Genomic DNA, 19401 nt, shown 5'->3' on the forward strand with positions numbered 1-19401 from the left:
AGCTTCACCCAAACTTTCCGTTCCTGTGGCAACAATCATTAAACAATCATTGAACGAGGAAGAGACGGCAAGACGGTGTGGAGGAAGGCGTTAGGGTCAAGAATCTCAAGAAGTAAGAGTTTGATCGTAAGGTGTCGTGGAGGGGCCTAATCGAAAACAGCGATGGTATGGTATGGTATGGTATGGTATGGTATGGTATGGTATGGTATGGTATGGTATGGTATGGTATGGTATGGTATGGCATGGCATGGCATGGCATGGCATGGCATGGCATGGCATGGCATGGTATGGTATGGTATGGTATGGTATGGTATGGTATGGTATGGTATGGTATGGTATGGTATGGTATGGTATGGTATGGTATGGTATGGTATAATCAACATCCGAAAACTATCTATAGGTTTTCGAAGACGCCACTGTGGAGGGCTCCGGATTAAATTCGGCCAAACCAATTTCAGCAAACTCAAAACACGTTATACGAGCGTCTGTCGTGTGTGAATGGGTGCGCACTCGATAATCTTTCAACAATCTGATAGAAACAGCCTCAAAAGCTTCGGCTACGAATGCTGCGACGATTGTTCTCCTTGAGCCGACCAAAGCTTTCAAGAAGCAGAGCTCTGTTTTTCGCTGAAACAATGAGCGCTAGCTTTATTGGTATCTCCAAAAACGCCAAAAAACTTCAGTAGAAGAGAATCATCTGGAAAGAACTAAAACAGGCGACAAGCTGTAGCAACGTACAACATAAAAAATTTCGTCTGACACGTGTATATGCTCAGTACACGTGTTTACACATCAGGTGGGGTTTCGTCAAGTTGTGAAAAGCAACTTTTTTTCGCCTCCACCATTCTTTAACAGAAAATAAAAATGCCATATATGCAAAAAAAAGGGTGATACACCCAAATGCAAACCACTATATCACAGTACGCAGCTGGCCGAGCTGAATACCTTGATCTCATTAAGGGTTAACAAGCGGCCTTTTATTTCGTAGTAAGATTTTAATACGAAACGCTAATGAAAAATTTCGCATCGTTTAAGGCGTCCTAGCGCCCACCGTCCTTCGCCACAGATCTTTCTGGCGTTGCAGAAACTAGAAATAATGGCATATGTGCTTTTACAAAAGGCGATGAAGTCACTAGTCATGTATGTACACATCTGCATTTAATGGTGAGATTTAACTATTTAGATAACTTGAAAGAAACCACCAAATTTTTCTGCAGAGTCATTGTAGGCATAACCGCTGACAGGAATTGGCCACCATGGATTTCGATGGGTGTCCGTTGAATTATCAGGCCTGCTTTAGTCGGACACAAGTCAAGAAAAAAAAATCCGCCTTTCCCCGTCAAATGACCACCTTCCAACCAATGGCGTTGGCCGATTCGCATCAGCCTGCTATCCTGAGTAGGGTGACAATGCATGGAGTGGTGTGACAACGCACGGAGGAAACTATCCCCGACAGCGCATAATGGGAACTACCCTCTCTCATCAGCCACTCCCTGCATTGTGCCGCTAGCATGTTCGTGGCTGGAAAGCATGTCACTGGCTTGAAAGGGGTCCTTTTATGGGGAAAAGCCGCTTTTTTGTTGGCTTGCATCCGACTCTGCAACCTTTCGCGTCAACGCTTCGTCCTTGAAACAAGTGGTGTTCGATCATATCTGACACGCTTGAGCGCACTTTACAAGCCTTCTTTCAGTGTCACATCTCCTAAACACACTTGACACGTCTCACACTTTCTGAAGTGTCGAGGCGACATCCACGCAAATTTAAACTCTTACTATCCATCGTAGGCACGAGTTTTCGGGACGGCACGGTCGCTTCTGCCTTCACATGACCCTGTCGTCATCGCTATTCAACTGACGCGAGCGTTGGCTCAAAATGGCGAGCATCTTCTGACGCTTCTCTTCCATCAGGTTGTCGCGGCGCTGGTGCACGTAGTCCCGGACGTTGGGCAGCCCAGCGATGACGCAAGCGGCGAGCGCCGACCGGGGTTCGTTCATGTCGGTCGCCTCGCACCACTGGTCGGTGGCCGGGTCGTAGCACTCGACCAGGTTGCTCGTGCTCTCGCCGTTGAAGCCGCCGATGGCGAACACAAGGTTGTCGATAATCTGCATTTCAAAGACAACGCAGGCATCTGCTACTGTCTCTTCTCACTAGCCCTTAAGGATAAGAGAGAAATGCGCCCCGCTAAACTCGCCACTTCTCTTCATCGCTTGATTCTGAACTCGGCATAGAGTCAAGAAATATGGCTCTACTTACCAGTCTGTGCAAGGAACGTGATGGTCGAACTAAGCCGGCTTTTGCGCACCATTGTTTTACGTAGTTTTGTGGAGGATACAAAGAACTGAACGAAAGAAAGCGAGCAACTACAAAACTAATGCGTGTTAGATAACTATTTCTTAACGTTTCATGTAGACTACTGAACCGCAGTCAACGGGAAAAAATGTTGCAGAAAAAAAAATTAGACATTTCTTAACGTATAACAGCGGCTTGTAGCGCAGCAGAAGACCAAAAGCTGCAGCGCTAGACCCAACATCGAAAAATGTTGCATCTAGTCTCAAAACACCGCGAGACGCCAACGGCCTGCCGGCTAAACTGTGAACAGACACAAAAAGAGCAGCATAATCTTTATATCGCCGGTAAATATCAAAAGCAATCATTCTTTTGTCACCGGCCCTGCAAATCTCAACAATGATCTAACATTCAAAGGACTTTGGGTAGAAAACGAAGAGCTGACGGGATAGCGGATACTGCATTGTGAAAACACAGCGTAAAGTACAAGAATAAAGAGTGACACAAAGCTACGTGTGTGTTTCGTATAGCTTTTGTGCCACTCTTTATCTTTGTATCTTACTCTGTGCTTTCACAACGCATCAGGGCAAACACACACGCTCAATGCCCACTGCTAGAAAGGCGCATAATAGTTGTCACTTATTTTGCTTATTTGTATTTGTTTTGCAATTACTTTGTTCTCACTGGGGCAATCAAATGTTTCGTTGCGATGTTCGTTTATTTTGCGGCCAGTCTTTCGGTTTCTATAGAGAAAAGTCGAACGCCATTGAATTTCTGTCACGCACAAATTAGCGATATCCACCGGAGGAGGCCTGTTAAGGACAGCTACTCACAGCCACGGCGAAGTTGCTCCTCGGCGTGTACATGTTGGGCAGGCTGGTCCACGTGTTGGTCTCCGGATTGTACTTCTCGGCCGAGAAGAGCCTCGTCGAGCCGTTGAAGCCGCCGATGACGTACACGTAGTCGCGGAAGCCGATGCAGCCGACTCCGCTGCGCTTGTAGCGCATGCTCGCGATGGCCGTCCACTGGTCGGTGGTCGGGTCGTAGCGCTCGGCCGAGCTGAGGCACTCGTCGCCGCTGAAGCCGCCCGTGATGTACACGTAGCCGTCGTGCGTGGTGGCGCACGCGTCGCTGCGCTGAGAGTGCATGGGCGCGATCATGGTCCACTGCGAGCAGAAGCAGCGTGAAGAGGGGGAGAGTGAGAAGTTACTGCCATGTCCAGTCCCACCCTCTAGCCAAGTTTCTATGCGGCCCTTTCCCAGCAAGCCGAAGACGAGTAATACAGCATGATGGATTTCCTGTAATCCAGCAAGCTGAATTCCTCCTAATCCAGTTAGTCAAAGGGGTCGTCTTGGACACGGAGCGGCCTAGTGAATTGAGCATTCGCTTTGCATGCCGGATGTTCGTGGTTCGAATTCCAACGTCACAGGGTACTCACAGGATTTCTGTTCGATACCGCCCTTCCACGGCTTGGCGCTCGGCTTCAAAATGGTGAAATGCTTCTCGCCTTTATTTGTTACTTTTATGCCGATAATGACATTTTGACAACGGGGGGAAGGGGGGGGGGATGATAGGGGTCTTGGGAGGCAGCACTCCAGCGTTGAGTGTATTTGACGGGTACGCCCGGCAGTGCAGGTAGGAAGGAAGTCCAGCCAGGCTCAGCAATATATGGCGCGCGAACTCCGCTTTTAAATAACTGCTTAAGTTTTCGCACCGCGCATACAGCGGCTTCTTTGAAGCTTAGAAGGAGAGGTGGAAGTCAGGGGAGTTTTCACTGGTTTGTGATCCGTGCGTCAACTTGAAGCGTCCCCTCTCTGCGGTTAGCATTTTGGTCAGTTACACGAAAAAAGTAAATGGGGCACTTTCTTAGGCAAAAAACGCCATGCACCCAGAGCTATAGTGTCACAGACGCCTACCTTGACAACTTCACGTAATACGTACTTGCTCTATGTTAAGGAAACACACAGTAGGTAAGTTTGACGGATTAGCATAAAACACAAGCATCCGTTCTAGACCCAAGTAGCTCCAGCAGCTGATTTAACACTGAAGCCCTGCAGCATAGAACACATACGGGTATGTTCCGCCGATTGTTACAAACAGCCGCAAGCAAATGGGCTAATTAAATTTCACCGGGTTGGAGAGCCATTAAAGGGACCCTATGAGGAACGCAGGGTAGGAGGTTGGGTGGGGGGGCTGTCTATTGCCGTCTATGAGAGAGTTGTGCCCCCTGCGCAAGGCAGAAGAATAGTATTTGCACTCGTTTGCGGAAGTGCGCGATAACCATCACTTTACTCTACGCTGCGGCAAAGCCTACAACCTATGTCCAAAGTCTTCAAGCCCCATAATCTGCTTTTCAGCGGGGTATATAGTGGAGCATTTATTCCACCTTCCCGACAACTAAATTTTATAAGCAGAAGGAAGGGAACCCGTCCCTCCTTTCAAGACTTTTTAGTCTCCATGGGTACAATGAGTGGTTCACAGTACAAATGAAAGCCGATAAGGGGGCTAGGTCTTTTTAACCAACGCTAAAGATATGCGTGACGGCGAGGAAGGCGCTGTATAGATACAAAAACATCACTCGCCTGCCGTCGACAGTTACAGTTCGTGCGAGTTTCCCACCTTTTGATATTTGCTCAAACCATTCGACACTTGTTGGGAAATCATGAGTGGGCAAAAGAATAACTAGTCCATCTGATCACCTCTCTGACGCCAGGGAGCTCTGTGCGCCGACTGGACTGCCTCACGAGAACCGTTATTTCGAGAAGTGGTGTGTTCTTGCGTAACACGAAAAATCTGTCTTCTAAACAGCCAACACTTGTCAACGATATTCCTTTATTCAGCCCGGAACGATGTAAAGAAGATTTGGTTTGGTTTGGTTTATGCGGGTCTAACGTTCCAAAGTGACTCGGGCTATGAGGGACGCCGTATTGAAAGGCTCCGGAAGATGTGAAGAAGGTGCCTAATGCTTCGTGCCATGGTTTGGGGCTGCGAAAAAAAATCGAAACTAAATGGCATTTGACAAGCAATTACGTCTTCTCTGTATGTTCAGTAGCCTTGGTGGCTCAGTGGTTATGGTGCTCGGCTGCTGACCCGAAACACGCGGGTTCTATCCTAGCCGCGGAGGTCAAATTTCGATCGAGGCGAAATTCTAGAGACCCGTGCGCTGTGCGATGTCAGTGCACGTCAAAGCACTCCAGGCGGTCGAAATTTCCGGAGCCCTCCACTACGAGGTCCCTCAAAGCCTGAGTCGCTTTGTGACTTTAAAACCACATAAACCATAAACCATCTGTATGTTCGTTTACCTGGAAATTGATAGTAAACAGCAAAAAATGTTCTTTAAAATTGTGAAACACATGCGCGATTAACCTGCTGACGTTAAATATCTCTCCAAAAATAACTTGACTTCAGTGACACTTTGAAATAATGGAATAGATGCGATATCTACCTAGCAGACACACTAAATTAAAGATCTAGACACGCAATTCAAATGGTGCCTGCCTACGTCCCCAACGCTAGAACACTGACACTACTGGTCAGAGGCATGTCTCGGTCATTTCACTTTCATGTGCGCATTTTTTCATGCAGGTGTACTCAGCCCTCTATGTGTGTGAGCCTGCGGTTAAGTCATGGACTAACACTGCAGCCGCAGTAAACAGGAACTTCGTGCACCTTTCCTCAGGTGTTCATTTGCTGCTAGCCTTATGTGCCCATTTCCAAGGGGCGAAATGAGCGAATAACTCGTAACGCAGTAGCCTTAACGCTTTTCTGTCACTCCCGATAAGCACGGGATGGCAACTTCAAGAGAACCTCATTAATCCGAGCCCGGGTTATAGTCGTAAGCTCTAATCAGATGGGTATCAATCCCGAGCAAAATTTGGCCACCTAGCGCAAGCGCTCCGTCCCGCGGCACTGCCCGCTCATCGTCGCCTTCTACGTAGCACAAATCCATGCTTTCGCAGTGACTCAAATGTGCTAAACATTCTGTGTAGTTTTGTTCTAATATGCTTGTTTCTCTCGTCTTTTCTTATAGAGACGCACTCCACCCCTCTCCTCCCCCTCTTTTCAGCAAGGTCGTCAAAACAATCGAAATGCTGTCGATGGGCCCGACTTCCATACGGCCAAATTCGTTAGACAAATAGAGTAGGCATGACAACTATGACGTTAACTAAAGCCGATATCTACAGGCAAGTTAGTATGGCTTTAACATGCGGCATTTTTCAAACGTTTCTTGATTAAATGTAGATGTTAGCCCCCGCTTTGTCTACGGTTCTTTTTCGCCTTTCTCTTGTCTTCCTTCGGCTGCAGCACGTGACGGATGACAACGTGAGTCAGCTTTGGCCTGCCTTACCGGACGGGCTGTAACTTGCCATGACTCTACAGGCTATAACCAGGCTCACTAGGGACGTTCCTAGAGGGCGCCTTCCTGGTACCTGGTTGGTGCGGGGGTCGAACTTCTCAGCCGTGTTCTGCCTGTGGTGGCCATCGTACCCGCCCATGGCGTAGATGATGTCGTCCAGCACGGCTACGCTCACGTAGCACCTGAGTAACCAGAAAAAAAAAGCAGTGAGCAGGACGACAAATATAAAGCCAAACACTAAGAACTCTATGCGACACGATTTTCAGGTTACGCTGTTTATTTTTTCTTTACGATCCTAGTGTGAACTTTCAGAGTGCTATATATGAATGGTGGTGCCTCTAAGTCCGCGGCTAAGCCTGACCAACCTCAATTTAAGAAAGAGATCACAGGACGATTACTACCGTGCGAAGCGAGATTTAGCTAGAGCTAATTTCGGTGGTCAACAAAACATCGCTTGTTCTTTATTACCTGTCTTCTTTACTGGTGCACTGCGCGTGGCGTCACTGTGCTGTCACTCGTGACGTCACTGTGTTCCGACTACTCAGCGAGGCGCGTAGCCATGGCACGTTGAAGCGACGGCATGCGTAACTCCAAGCAGCATGTTGACCAACCCGCGTGGTGCTACGCCAGCGTCGCAGGGCTAGAAAGCATGCCCTTAACAGCCGTGGCTGTAAAATATCCAAATGAATAACTCCTATTAGGCACACTGATGTGTTGGCGGTAGAAAAAATACGCTAATATTTTCCTTTTCGGCAACGAGCTTTGGTGCGCGTTCTAACCAAGGCTACACAGAAACTGCTCATGCGCCTGCTGAAGGGGTCCCTCCTTCTAACCTCACCCCATAGTCTGTCCATGCGCCTAACCAGCGATACATTAGTGGCGCGGGCTTTGTTTCATCTTTTAACTCAACCTAATAACTGTCCATGCACCTAGCGTTCCGCGAGAGTGTGTGTGATTACCTAAACTTCGGCCTTGAAGTTAGAACCCAGATAAGTTCTCAAGTGTCAGAGCACACCTGAGGTACCGTGCGAACACAAATATAGCAGTCCCAGGCAACATGACCCCGCTTAGCAATCACGCAGCCGGACTTAGCGCGACCGCTTTTTGCGTTCAGCTTCATTGTTCTCGGAAGCGTTCAAGTGGGCTCGTTCCGGCGTAGCTCGGAAGTTCGCTAACACAATTTCGTCCTGACGAGTACTAAACTCGAAGAAAGCATGCCGAAACTGTTTCAGAACATGAGTACTTCTGAAAGACTGTCAAGGCTTTCAGCAAGCCGTCGTTTAAAAGTTAGCTATGCGTCATGAAATTAATTCTTTACGAACAAAATTATGCAAATGATCAAATAAGCCATTGTCAAACACATGGCAGTAAAGGCAGATGTTCGCATTGATCGAACATCTGCCTGATCGAAGATCGTAAATGACAGCGCCAAGGTGAACACATAACTTCTTAGATCACTGAAGGCTCTGTCTGAGTCGAGACCTTGCACTGCGAAAACAGCCTACGATGTACTGTCGAGGGCGCACCTCTTTACATGCATGGGGGTGACGGAGCGCCACTCTTTGGTGTGTGCGTTGAAGCACCGTACGCTGCTGAAGTGCTCATCGCCGTTGAAGCCGCCGACGACGTAAATGTCGTTTCCAATAGCCACACACTTGTGGTACGCCCGGGGACCCTCGGGATCCACGGTTTCAACCTGTGTGCACACAAACAAAAAAATGGGGGGACAGTTAAGCTTCGCCGTTAAGGGTATGACACGATAGCGAAAATGAGTCTTCTCAGCGACTCTACTTTATCTGTACTAATCCCGATCTAATAATCTAACGATCGACTAATCCCGACTCTACTTGATCCCAATCACGTGCTGTACTAATGCCACCACATCACGTGACACACCAATTCCTCGTAACACAAGCACACAGTAATTCGCATACACTCACCCCTCATTGACATGCACTCTGCTGCTCACTTAATCACAACTCCCTAAATTAATACCTCTATAATCACACACATACTCAATAGTATAGCGCATTAAGCTACCGCATTTTTTTCAAAAACCATGTGACATGCATATAAAACTTCTCTTCAAGAAAACCGTGCTAATGTGTCTGCGCTGCACAACGGTAGCTCGTCATACTCGCAATAGAAGTGTTATGGATTCAATTTCGCACTAACTGCCCCAATTTTCTTTTCAGACCAATTAATTTTATCACAATTTAGGTGATGTTTTAATGGCTTCTCAATTCCACCGCTCTGCGCGTTACGTGGAACCTTTTCGACCAGTCTGGAGTTTAGAGACTCAACAACGCCCGACGCCGATGCGACGACGCCGCCTTTTCCGCTGAATGTGACCCTTAACGCTGTCGTGTTGAAACAGTGAGTGCATCAACGCTCGACATCCTCAGAATATATAAAAGAAGCAGTGTTCCTCTCTGAATCAGCGTATTGTCAGTTTATTCCGTTAGTTGTTTCCGTCCGAAATGATACAATTATTTCAACGGTTTAACGCTGCGCCATTGGAGCCGAGAAGAAACAGAGGCGACAGTGCAGCTGGTGAATTTCCAAGAATGTTTGTATTCAGAAGAGGCAAGCAGTCTGAATGAGCCCTGCAGGTCGAATAAAATTCCAGCTAGAGATTCAGTGCCTGTCCTTCATACTGTGTCCTTTGACCAGAGTTCAACCGTCTAAAATCTCCGAAAAGGATGCTGTACTTTTCGTTTCTTAGTCGCCCATTAGTTCTATATTCCATCCTCGTCTTTAAATTTCCGTGAAGCGGCGGTCTTTCTGCCTAGGGGTGTTTAATCCTTTGTAGTTGGTGATATCATATTCCCGACACATTCCTTTTTTCACAACATACGGCTTTCAAAATAAAGAAAAACAAGCAAACCAAAAGCAGTAAACCAAAACAAAAACTGAAATGTGTAGAGGATGCCAGAGCTTCGCATGATCGACTATGATGCCACATCATTGGTGAAATTATCCAGCGTGCGTTCACAGGGTAAAGCAGCAACTGCCAGCTATGAACCCAACCACAAACTATTATAAAGGACCAAAGAAAAAAAAGCGGCATTTTGTTTCTGCACAAGCGAGTAACGAGTAAAAGCAAGCAGGTAACCTTTGTGACGTCACAAACACGAGGTTATTCTAAAGAAGGTTATCGCGAACAAAAGACAAATAACATAACAGCTGACGCCGTAGTCGCCATTTATGTAATTTTTCTTTTATTCGCGCTAAACACCTTCAAAACCAGACATGCACCAACCAGATTAAACAAAATTCGACAAGCGCAGGTCTCTCTGCTAAAATTCGAGTAACTGAGGCCAACATGGCAGAACTGAACGGGAAACTTTGAAATCTGTTCGCAGACAAAAGCAAGGCGCCATGTAGCGGCAAAACTCAGCATGAATGGCCAAGAGAGAGGAGCACCGGCAGTGCAGAGTTCGTTAAAGTTCAAGAACCTTTCAAAACCTAAGCAGTCACTTTTTGAGCGCTAAAAGAACACAAATGAGATGTAGCGGAGTTTCAAACTGCACGTGTATTAGGCTGCTTAGACGTAAAGCAATAATGAGACAGGCACCCTGATCCAGCGGTCCGCTTTTGTGTCGTAGCTTTCGATGTATGTCGTGGGTCCCCCGGCCATCCAACCACCGATGACGAACATCACTTCGTGAGGAATTCGCGGTCGGACGAACAGGGGCGTCGGCACCTCGTCGTTGTGGACAACCACGTCGAGGTCGTACAGAAACCTCAGCGTGTCGATAACCAGAGGCCTAGGTGGAAACACACAGGAGAAACCACCTCTTGCTTTGGACTAAGGTGCAGAAGCACCCCCCCCCCCCCCCCCCAGTGCGCGACACGCTCGTGTAGGACGTAAAACAGTGGGTGTTCTACTGACACCTGTCAATTAAAATAAAAGCTTTCTCCCTTGATTACAAAGTCCTCCAGAATTTTAAAAATATCACAAGTCGTTCAAGTACTTCTTCATAAGTTAGTGATGTGGCCCTGTCATCGCTATGACAACTACACGGAATCAACAGAGAAATATTATTCATTCGGGGAAAAATGTGAAACGGCCCACATCAACTCTCGACGAATCGAATGAATTTAGCCCTTAATTATGATCACCCACAATCGTGTCCAGCACCCTGCAGGGTTTCCCATCACATAAAAATTGTGAACGAAGTTAAACGTTATATTATTTTTTATCCCTTCCTAATATTAAAGAATTGCACAGCTCGTGACAAGATAGAATTTTAAATCGATCAAAATTTTTCTATGGGCTAGTCGGTGGTTCATCTTAAGGAAGGTAATAGCAGCGCAAAAAAAAAAACGGGGACACAAGAGAGACACAACCAACAGGATCAGCGCCAGTCCTGTTAGTTGTGTCTCTCTTGTGTTCCCGTTTTTTTTTTTTGCGCTGCTATTACCTTCCTTAGGATTTTAAAGTTTACTTGTATTTTTATGTGTGGGCCTCTAGAGACGAGAAAACCTTTGGTGGCAATATTGAAAAGCAAGAATGCTTTGCGCAGCATACCCCTTCGAAATATAGAAACTCTTTGCGAGGGTAAAAGCTAAATTCTTTGTGCTATTAGTTCGTTTACGGTCATTTGACAGAGCATCTAGCACCCAAACATCAGAAAATTAAATCCCTGATTGCGAAAATGAGCCCACGGTTATGAAACTTACCATAAAAGAAATCAAATACAAATCAAGTTACAGAGAACTTGGACTTCAGTATAAGAAATATAAAGCACTTTCTTTCACACGTTCAAGCACAAGTAAGTGTCACACTTTTTGCAGCGTGCAAGCAACCTAGAACGCCTTTCTGGAATGTCTTCAAGCACGCCCTTTTGATGAAGCCATGAGAGGCTCCTTTTCGGGTATTATCCCAAACTAGAGAGACAGGCTTATCCCTAAAGTGTCATCAAGTGTGGGCTAGTCGGGATAGGTGCATTTCTGCCTTGGAGATCAAAAATTGCATTTTTTTTTCTGCACCCAGACGTTCGTGTGAGCAGCGCTGCAAGGGGATATGAACACCTATAAAAGAGAGTACCATGTAAGACAAACCACCGCAAAAGTTATTTGTGTCAGTTTTTATTGGTTACATTGGGCGGCTTTTTGTTTTCCTGTTCACTGCACGAAGGACAAGCCGGCCTTTACCGCTTTCATAATGTAAACTTTGTTTCTCAGTCTTCCTATGTTCCATAACTTTCCTGTAAATGAGATGGTGCAAAACCCGGGCACTTCTAGATAAACATTATGAGCTACTGCAGTATACAAAATAGTAACTAGTATCGGTTTAACAATTTTTCCAGTCAGTTGGGGACGAGAGAGAGTTAGGTGAGTAGGGAAATTGCCGTGAGAAGGCAGCCGCTGTTCCCGCAGCCCTGGTTCATTTGGAGATTAATGGCCAAGACATTGGTGGCACACTGAGTGTAACCGGGGCTAGTGACGATGATGACTGTGAGGGGAAAAGGAGCTACTGATTCTGTTGACATGTCCGCAAAGCAACGAAGTAAAGTTACCAGGGTTTAATTTGCCCCGGCCAGAACCACAGAATGCGCTGGTTGTGCTTAGGGGAAGACATTCCTACTCTACACCCACCTGCAGTCCTCGCTGTCGGCGACGTACTTGTTGGTCTTGATCTTCTCCACGAAGTAGTTGGTGTCCACGAGCCCCGTGCGCACGCACTTTAGCAGCCGCGCCATGTGGTGGGCCCGGCTGTCCGGTTCGTGCTCGATCCAGCGCAGCGCCGCCTTCCACACGCTCTCCTCCTTGACCACGTTGAGGTTCTCGTCGGAGAGCACGGCCTCCACGTCGTCCACGTCCAGCTGCAGGAACTCCTCGCTGCGCTTGGCCACGTCGACGAAGTGCTCCATCAGGTACCTGCGAGAGAAGGCGAACAGTTGGTTGACAGCGCTCTTCCGAGGACAAGCATCATTAAGAGCCACTCTCGTCGACTCAGTCCTCCTATGTTTCTCTCAACCAGGAGATGCATGATTCACGGCGCCAGAGGGCCGTTCAAGCATTGGCAGAGAACGATCACCGCTGGTCGAGCTTCTCACATTGAATGAACACATACCCAAAAATTCTGGAGAAAAATATTTGTGAAGAGGAAAAAGTTTATGAACGCAATTTTTCGTATATTGTAAGATTTCACTTCAACAATCCATACACCCGAAAATTTCCCGTCGGCAGGCTTGGTATTTTTTTTATATTAACATTTTTGCTATAGTCAAAAGTGTTCCTCATCGTTTTTTTTTTCTATGGCAGCCTTGACTGCTCGATGTGAGCGATAGAAAACCTTTAAGTTAAAGATTTTGCAACATATTGAAAGAATGAACCATTACCTTCAATATTTCCATAACAATACATCACAGTTCTCTAATAATAAAATTTTGTCCAGGAATGTTGCTCATGAAAAGCAGTCACGTAAACGCAAACAAAAACGCTGATTGAGCGCCAAAAGGTACGTGAAAATCTCACCATATTCTTATGTTATTCAACCAGCCTCGGAATGGACGCCCGCTATGGACATGGCACGTGCCCTTCTAGCTTTCAGCATAATATGAATGCTCGTATGAGAGAGAAACTCTCCGAGATGAAGAAACGACAGCTTTCGTGACAGGAGGTACGGAGCTCCCATCAGTGCCGAGTCTTGATTTTGCTTGCAGTGTGTGCCCTCATTGTCAACGCGAGTCGGATCTACAGATCGTAAAAGGCATCTGTAGCACGCCACTCTCTTAAAATTTTGCCGTGACGGGAGTTAGCATCAACTCAGAGAGTTCTGGTCCTTTCTGGCGCGAAAGAACGGACAATCGGTAATTTGAGTCTCCCTGAGAAGATTGACAAATAATATGCCCCATCCTGTACCGCTGCGGCTTACTATTTTTTCTGAGAGAGCCGTATCGGGGCCGAGCCTCGCCCCCTGAGATCGCGTCTACTCTGTATCATTTCGGTCAAATAACCACAAGCTAAGCCATCTTGAGAGCGCCGATTTGCTGATCTGCGCGTCTCTTATAGTTCAGAATCACCTGGGCAACACTCCTTTGTGCATTGCTGCAATGCTATCGAAAGGCAACATTGCTATCATGCAACAGAGAAATAACGATCACAGGTCTTTGGTTCAACATTACCATGCTACATCTGGCGACATTTGAAAAGCATTACGGGAGATGGATATAATGAAGCAACACTTGGGCATTATATGAGCCATGTTTGGGTGCAATGTTATCCAGCGTTGGGATATTCCAATTTGACAACACTGCCTTTGGGCAGCATCGGCTTTCGGTAGCGGGGAACTTTTCTGTTGAGGCATACCGCGCTGCCAATGCTGTTTACTCCTGAAAAATTCTCTTATACAGCTTCATCACTTCAGTGGAAAGAAGGAACGAGTTGCTATATGACGGCTTCTCCCCATCTCGACGTATAATCCACTCCTGAAAGGTTCTCACAGGACAGCCGCCTGTTTCTTCGGGCATTGCGATATCAGATAGTTGAACAGTGAGGGTGCGTTGTGCATCAATGCGTTTTTCAGTAACGGAAAGTTTCTATCACAAAGCATCCAAGATTAATTAAAGGGTAACTACAACGGACTATTTTAATGTTTCGAGGTAACACATATGCATGCGCAGGAGACCACGTTTATTTCGGTCGACAGAAGCAGCAATGCTGCCTTGCTAAGAGATACAATAAATACGATTTCATACGTCCCTAACCTTTTTACAGGAAGCGCAGTTAACGATTTCTGGAGTGGAAGTTAGAGTATGGTTGGTCGGCGCGAGACCATTTAAAGAAAAAAGCACGGAAACAGGACGTAGGACACCCACTACACCCTGTTGGGCTGCTACCTGTAGGCCTTGTCAGTGAGGTCGAAGCAGTTGTACAGCTTGGCCACACTATGGATGGAGATGCAGTTCTCGGGGGTCATGATGGAGAGGAGGAAGTCGCAGCAGTCCTTGATCATGCCCAGGACGCAGAGGTAGTCGGCTGCCTTGAGGAGCCTGTCCACGTTGTCGCAGCCCACCCACGTGATGCGCTTGTACGCGAACTCCACGACGGTGGCGAGGGCTTCGCTGGACACGCCGTACACCACCACTTCGGACTGATTGTTCTTGTTTAGACGGCTGCTGAAGAGAGCTCTGAACGTAAAAGGCGGGAAAGAAAACGAGATTAAGCATGACAGCGATGCTCTCACTGCGCTAAGCTCGTTGGAAATTAGAGCCGACTAAACTCTTAGGCCCCGCTCCCGGCCTTAAGCTGGGTAGTCATTATCATCCAGATTACGTCACTTCATGACAAAGATTTCACCTAGTAATCTCTAATTAGCCATCTCCTGAGCTGCTGGGAACGTTCCTTTCCATACTCTCATCTTTGCGCATGTCTCTGTCTCCTCCCCCTACGGTTTTCGCTATTGTTGCTCACGCAGATCATCGTACTATGCAGCCACCCAAATCAATTCCTTCTTTCTTTCATTTGTCTGATGATATCGCTATATCGAGTTCGTTAGCTCATCAGCCTTCTCTTTCTGGATTTGAGAACTATCCGCATAACTTTCCTTCCCATCGGTCGCTCTGCTGTACGAGCTTTCCTTTCCGTTAGCTTTCGAGTTTTGCCCCCGTGGATTATACTAGCGGGACACAACTTTTTTTTAGCGGTGCCGGTAATGGATATCCGTTAAGCAGCAGTTTATTACCCGTAAATAATAATAATATTAATAATAAAAATTATTTATTTGAAAAAATTACATAGTACACATACGAGCCTGCCCAAGCCAACAATGGGCTTGTGGGGCAGTGCTCGGCAGAATGGAGCAAGCCAGAGAACGGACAGTTAATCAATACTGCACAAATTTAGAATGAAAGAAAGGAAAGGCAGTGAGAAAGGACGGGGAGAAAAAAAATGAAGAAAAAAAAGAAAAGAAACAAAATTACACATACAAATCAAATATAGCAGATTTCACTTCTTTCCGAGTGCTGAAAGATAAAACATTATCTGACAGGTCGTTCAACACATCAGGTACATAAAAGGCACGGACACGTTTACCATATCTTGTCCGTACTCTGGGCAAGGTAAAGCGGTCGCGTGGACGTAATGCTCTCACGGGGACATACGGGAGGCAGCACTCATTGTTCCATATATACATAAGGATCACAGTTTCTTTGAATAATAGCCTGAACGAAGGCATGTGCGAGCATGAAAAAAGATTAGAATTATTAGTAATGTACACACACCATACATCACAGCCCGAATTATAGATTTTAGTAAAGAATTCACTTTGTTGCGCCAAAACACTGAACAGAAATATAAAGAACAAATTTCATATCGCAGCACAGTGTACGCCAATGCATGTGCTATTGTTTTCCTTATGTAAATTGGGCATAGTGCTTTAATAGAATATAGCAGGCAGGCTATTTTTCGCAGCCTTTCACAAACGTTAGCCAAATGAGTGTTCCAGGACATGTTAGAATCGAAATGGACACCGAGATAATTGACACTTGAGAGGTATGGAATAGGAGAGCAAGAGCAATTGTTACACAGAGGAGAATGAAACACTGGAGTGATGACAGAAACAGATTTCAGCGGATCGTGAACACAGACTAATTTAGTTTTATTTTGGTTAATAGAAATTAAGTTGTTACGGTACCAACTGGTAACATTTACAGTGTCAGTTTGTAATTCAGCCACGGCTTATTGGTAATTAGTATGACGAGATACTAAAAGCGTGTCATCTGCGTATTGAAACACCCGACAGTGAAAAATTGATTGACTGAGATCATTAACGTACAGGTTGAATAAAAGGGGAGCTAAAATCGACCCCTGGGGAACTCCAGCAGTCAACTGTCTAGGTTTGCTTTTAATATTTCCGAAAACTACTACTTGGCTTCGACCGTGTAAATAATTCTCAAGGAAAGTTAGGAAGGGCCCTCGGAAGTCATAGCTGTGAAGTTTACGAAGTAATATTTCATGGTTTACGGAGTCAAAAGCTTTTGATACACCTAGAAATAATGCACAAGCGAATGCACTACTTTCGAGAGTACTATTAAGGAAATCGGTTAATTCATCTAATGCTAACCTAGTGCCACGCCCGCAAGTAAATCCGTATTGATTAGGCGACAGTATGTTAGGCGACAGTATCAATGAAGCTCTGCATTACGTAAAAAATATGTTTTTCAAGTATCAGAGCAATGCACGAAAGTATCTAAATGGGTCTGTAGTTTGTGACAACATTAACCTGTCCGCTTTTGAAAAGAGTTACTACAAGCGCTTCCTTGAGGCCAGGCGGTATTACTTGTGTGGCTATAATGTTATTTATAATTGCTAAAAGAACATCCTTCAGGGCCTCGAAATTTCTGCGAAGGACGTCCGCAGACACACCATCTAATCCAACCGACCTGCGCTGTTTGAAGTTGAATAAGATATAAGAAATCAACATCTTTTATTCAAATATAAGAGAAAATCATGTTTCAGGCTTTTATAAGCAGCTTTATTATAAACGCATAATCCCTCCACTGCTCTTCAAGTTCAGTGCGCAGCTTTCGGATAATTTTATTCTCAAGTGGCAGCTGTCTATTCCTCCCATACTACTCGTGCTAGTATAATGTGGTATTACTATTTGACATGCGCGCTCTTTTTCTTGCAGAGTGCGAGCACAATGATCGAACGTTCTCAAAAACTCTAGCACAATGAAGCCCCGAACAAAAAGACAGCTGACGGTGCTCTCAAACTATATAAACGTCGTTTCTTGTCTCTTTGTCCTACTCCTGTTTCACCATTATTTCTCATGTACAGGAAAAAAACTTGTCGAAGCAACATCATTCACGGGGGTAGACGTTCGCAAGCGTGAAACTCATAGTAAAAATTATCACAAACTGCCCGTCTCCGGTTCGACATGCAGCCGGTCACCAACGCCGCACATCTATTTTACATCTGCACACCCTAGTGTGATTGCATAATATCATTGTGTTATGGGCACACACAGGACCTTATTGGGAGCTGCTTGTCTGCGGTGATGTTCCGCTGGGGCACACCGCGATAAAGAACACTCCCAAGTACCAAGAAGGGACGGCAACAGCGGACCGCCCACCGACCTGAAGTACTCGCTGCAGCTGGCCATGACCACCTTGTGGACGGGGAAGTGGCCACCGTCCGACGTCTTGAGCAGGCCGTCGCAGAGCAGGCCCGAGTTGCGCATGTTCCACAGGTTGTCCATGGCCTCCCGGTTGAGCCACTCGTCGGCTGTGTCGCTGCTGTTGCCCATCTCGCTGCCGTGCTGCCGACTGGCACCCGCCGCGGACGTCGTCCACGCCCCCAGCGGCGTCGGGCCCGGAGGACGCCGAAGACGACCCCGGAACGGACAGCAGCAACACAGCCCCCCGACGCACTCCTTCACTTCGTCCTCCTTGAGCACTGCACGGTGTCGGCACCATGGCCATCGCTAGTATGTTTCATCTTCTGTTGTGCTCATCCAGACATTGCGAGAATAAATGACCCAGCTGAGGACTGGGAAGCGTGCGATGCTGCCCAGCTCGCACCCGCCAGACCAGCCTTGGCTGATGAACCGGGCAGGAAAGGCGGCAAAAGCCAATGGGCTCCGGGAATGAGGGCCCACCCAGCTAAACTCATTCTGTTCATTTAAATGTTTTTCACACACACACTCCTCCGCTACAAAGGGGTGTAACCGCACAAGCATCAGCATCAAAACTTATGGAGGAGTCTTCATTCCCTCCGCCCAAGAGTGCAGTGCACAACACTGGTTTCGCCTCCAGACTCATCTCACAGCTTTCTAAGCGGCGATTAGGCTCTGTAGTAGCTCAGAATAGAACCGATAAGGTAGCACATGCCCCGTGCAAATGGTAAAGGATTATCATGGTGTAACGTTAAGAGATCGGAAGTGGGCGGAGTGGGTGAGAGAACAAACGCGTGTTAATGACATCCTAGTTGAGATCAAGAGGAAGAAGTGGGATTGGGCAGGGCATGTAATGCGAAGGCAGGATAACCTCTGGTCCTTAAAGGGGCTGCGAAACACTGCCTGGGGGAATACCGGCTATACTTCAGGTGGGTTCTTTATGTCACACAGATGCTGACTTAAAAAGAATTACAGGAATCGATGCACAGGAACGGGAGTTATTCAGTGAAGAAATTTCAAAATACAAGCAAACAAAACGCTGCCCTCAACTCGATTTTGGCGGGGCTTCCCACTCCTATTTCGCTCTCCCAATGACGGCACGTGGCGCAACCAATCAAAACAGCCAGCCAGAGCACGTAGCGGAAGTTTGTACTCCATGGTTGTCTGCTCTCTGTGAGACTGGTAGCGTTGTTTCTATGCCAGAGCGCCCCTGGTGGTGTATTTTTGTTTTACTTGCCTTGCAGGGTTTTTATCTAAGACAAACAAATTGTCTTTGTTGATATAATATAAAACGCAGACAGCTGACAAAAATGTGTCTCTATTTCTTCACACAATTTGCAGTATATTTACTCTTTGTCCGATCATCAAGCTCGCGCCAGGTGATGTCACATCCGCTGCTAAAAACCCGCCACTGTGTGGCGACACCATCAGAGCCATGAAGTTGTTTTTGGGGGGACATTAAAATATTAAAAAACAGAATATACGCGGTGTTACCGACGCTAATAGCACCATTATAACTCACTGTATGCAATCAACAGGCAAAACAGTTAACTAAGATTGTGTTTCTGGGCCCCTTTAAGGGCAACGGAGTCGATTCCAAAAGAAGGCAGGCGTAGCAGAGGGCGGCAGA

General features: G+C 46.5%; 1 protein-coding gene across 1 annotated transcript; it reads right to left on the minus strand.

Moving 5' to 3' along the window:
- Nucleotides 1-1749: 1749 nt before the first annotated feature.
- On the minus strand, nucleotides 1750-18889 carry LOC149343823 (kelch-like protein 10). The gene is made up of 8 exons (XM_089542506.1): nucleotides 17734-18889; nucleotides 14494-14784; nucleotides 12248-12529; nucleotides 10221-10413; nucleotides 8170-8339; nucleotides 6717-6825; nucleotides 3120-3452; nucleotides 1750-2102 (listed from the first exon to the last, which is right to left on the minus strand). The coding sequence occupies exons 1-8, from the start codon at nucleotides 17901-17903 to the stop codon at nucleotides 1821-1823; spliced, it is 1830 nt and encodes a 609-aa protein (XP_089398632.1). The 5' UTR covers nucleotides 17904-18889; the 3' UTR covers nucleotides 1750-1820.
- Nucleotides 18890-19401: the final 512 nt, after the last annotated feature.

The sequence above is a fragment of the Amblyomma mixtum genome, chromosome 5 (genome assembly GCF_055824585.1).
Source record: "Amblyomma mixtum isolate Tamu chromosome 5, ASM5582458v1, whole genome shotgun sequence".
NCBI classification, from domain to species: domain Eukaryota; kingdom Metazoa; phylum Arthropoda; class Arachnida; order Ixodida; family Ixodidae; genus Amblyomma; species Amblyomma mixtum.

Bases quoted from the DNA above. Each gene is read 5' to 3' on its own strand.
- LOC149343823 (XM_089542506.1), bottom strand. From the start codon at position 17,903: ATGGGCAACAGCAGCGACACAGCCGACGAGTGGCTCAACCGGGAGGCC. The intron at 12,530-14,493 runs GTAGCAGCCCAA...CTTCTCTCGCAG, and splicing joins CTCACTGACAAGGCCTACAG to GTACCTGATGGAGCACTTCG. The intron at 6,826-8,169 runs GTGCGCCCTCGA...CTGGTTACTCAG, and splicing joins ACCCCCATGCATGTAAAGAG to GTGCTACGTGAGCGTAGCCG.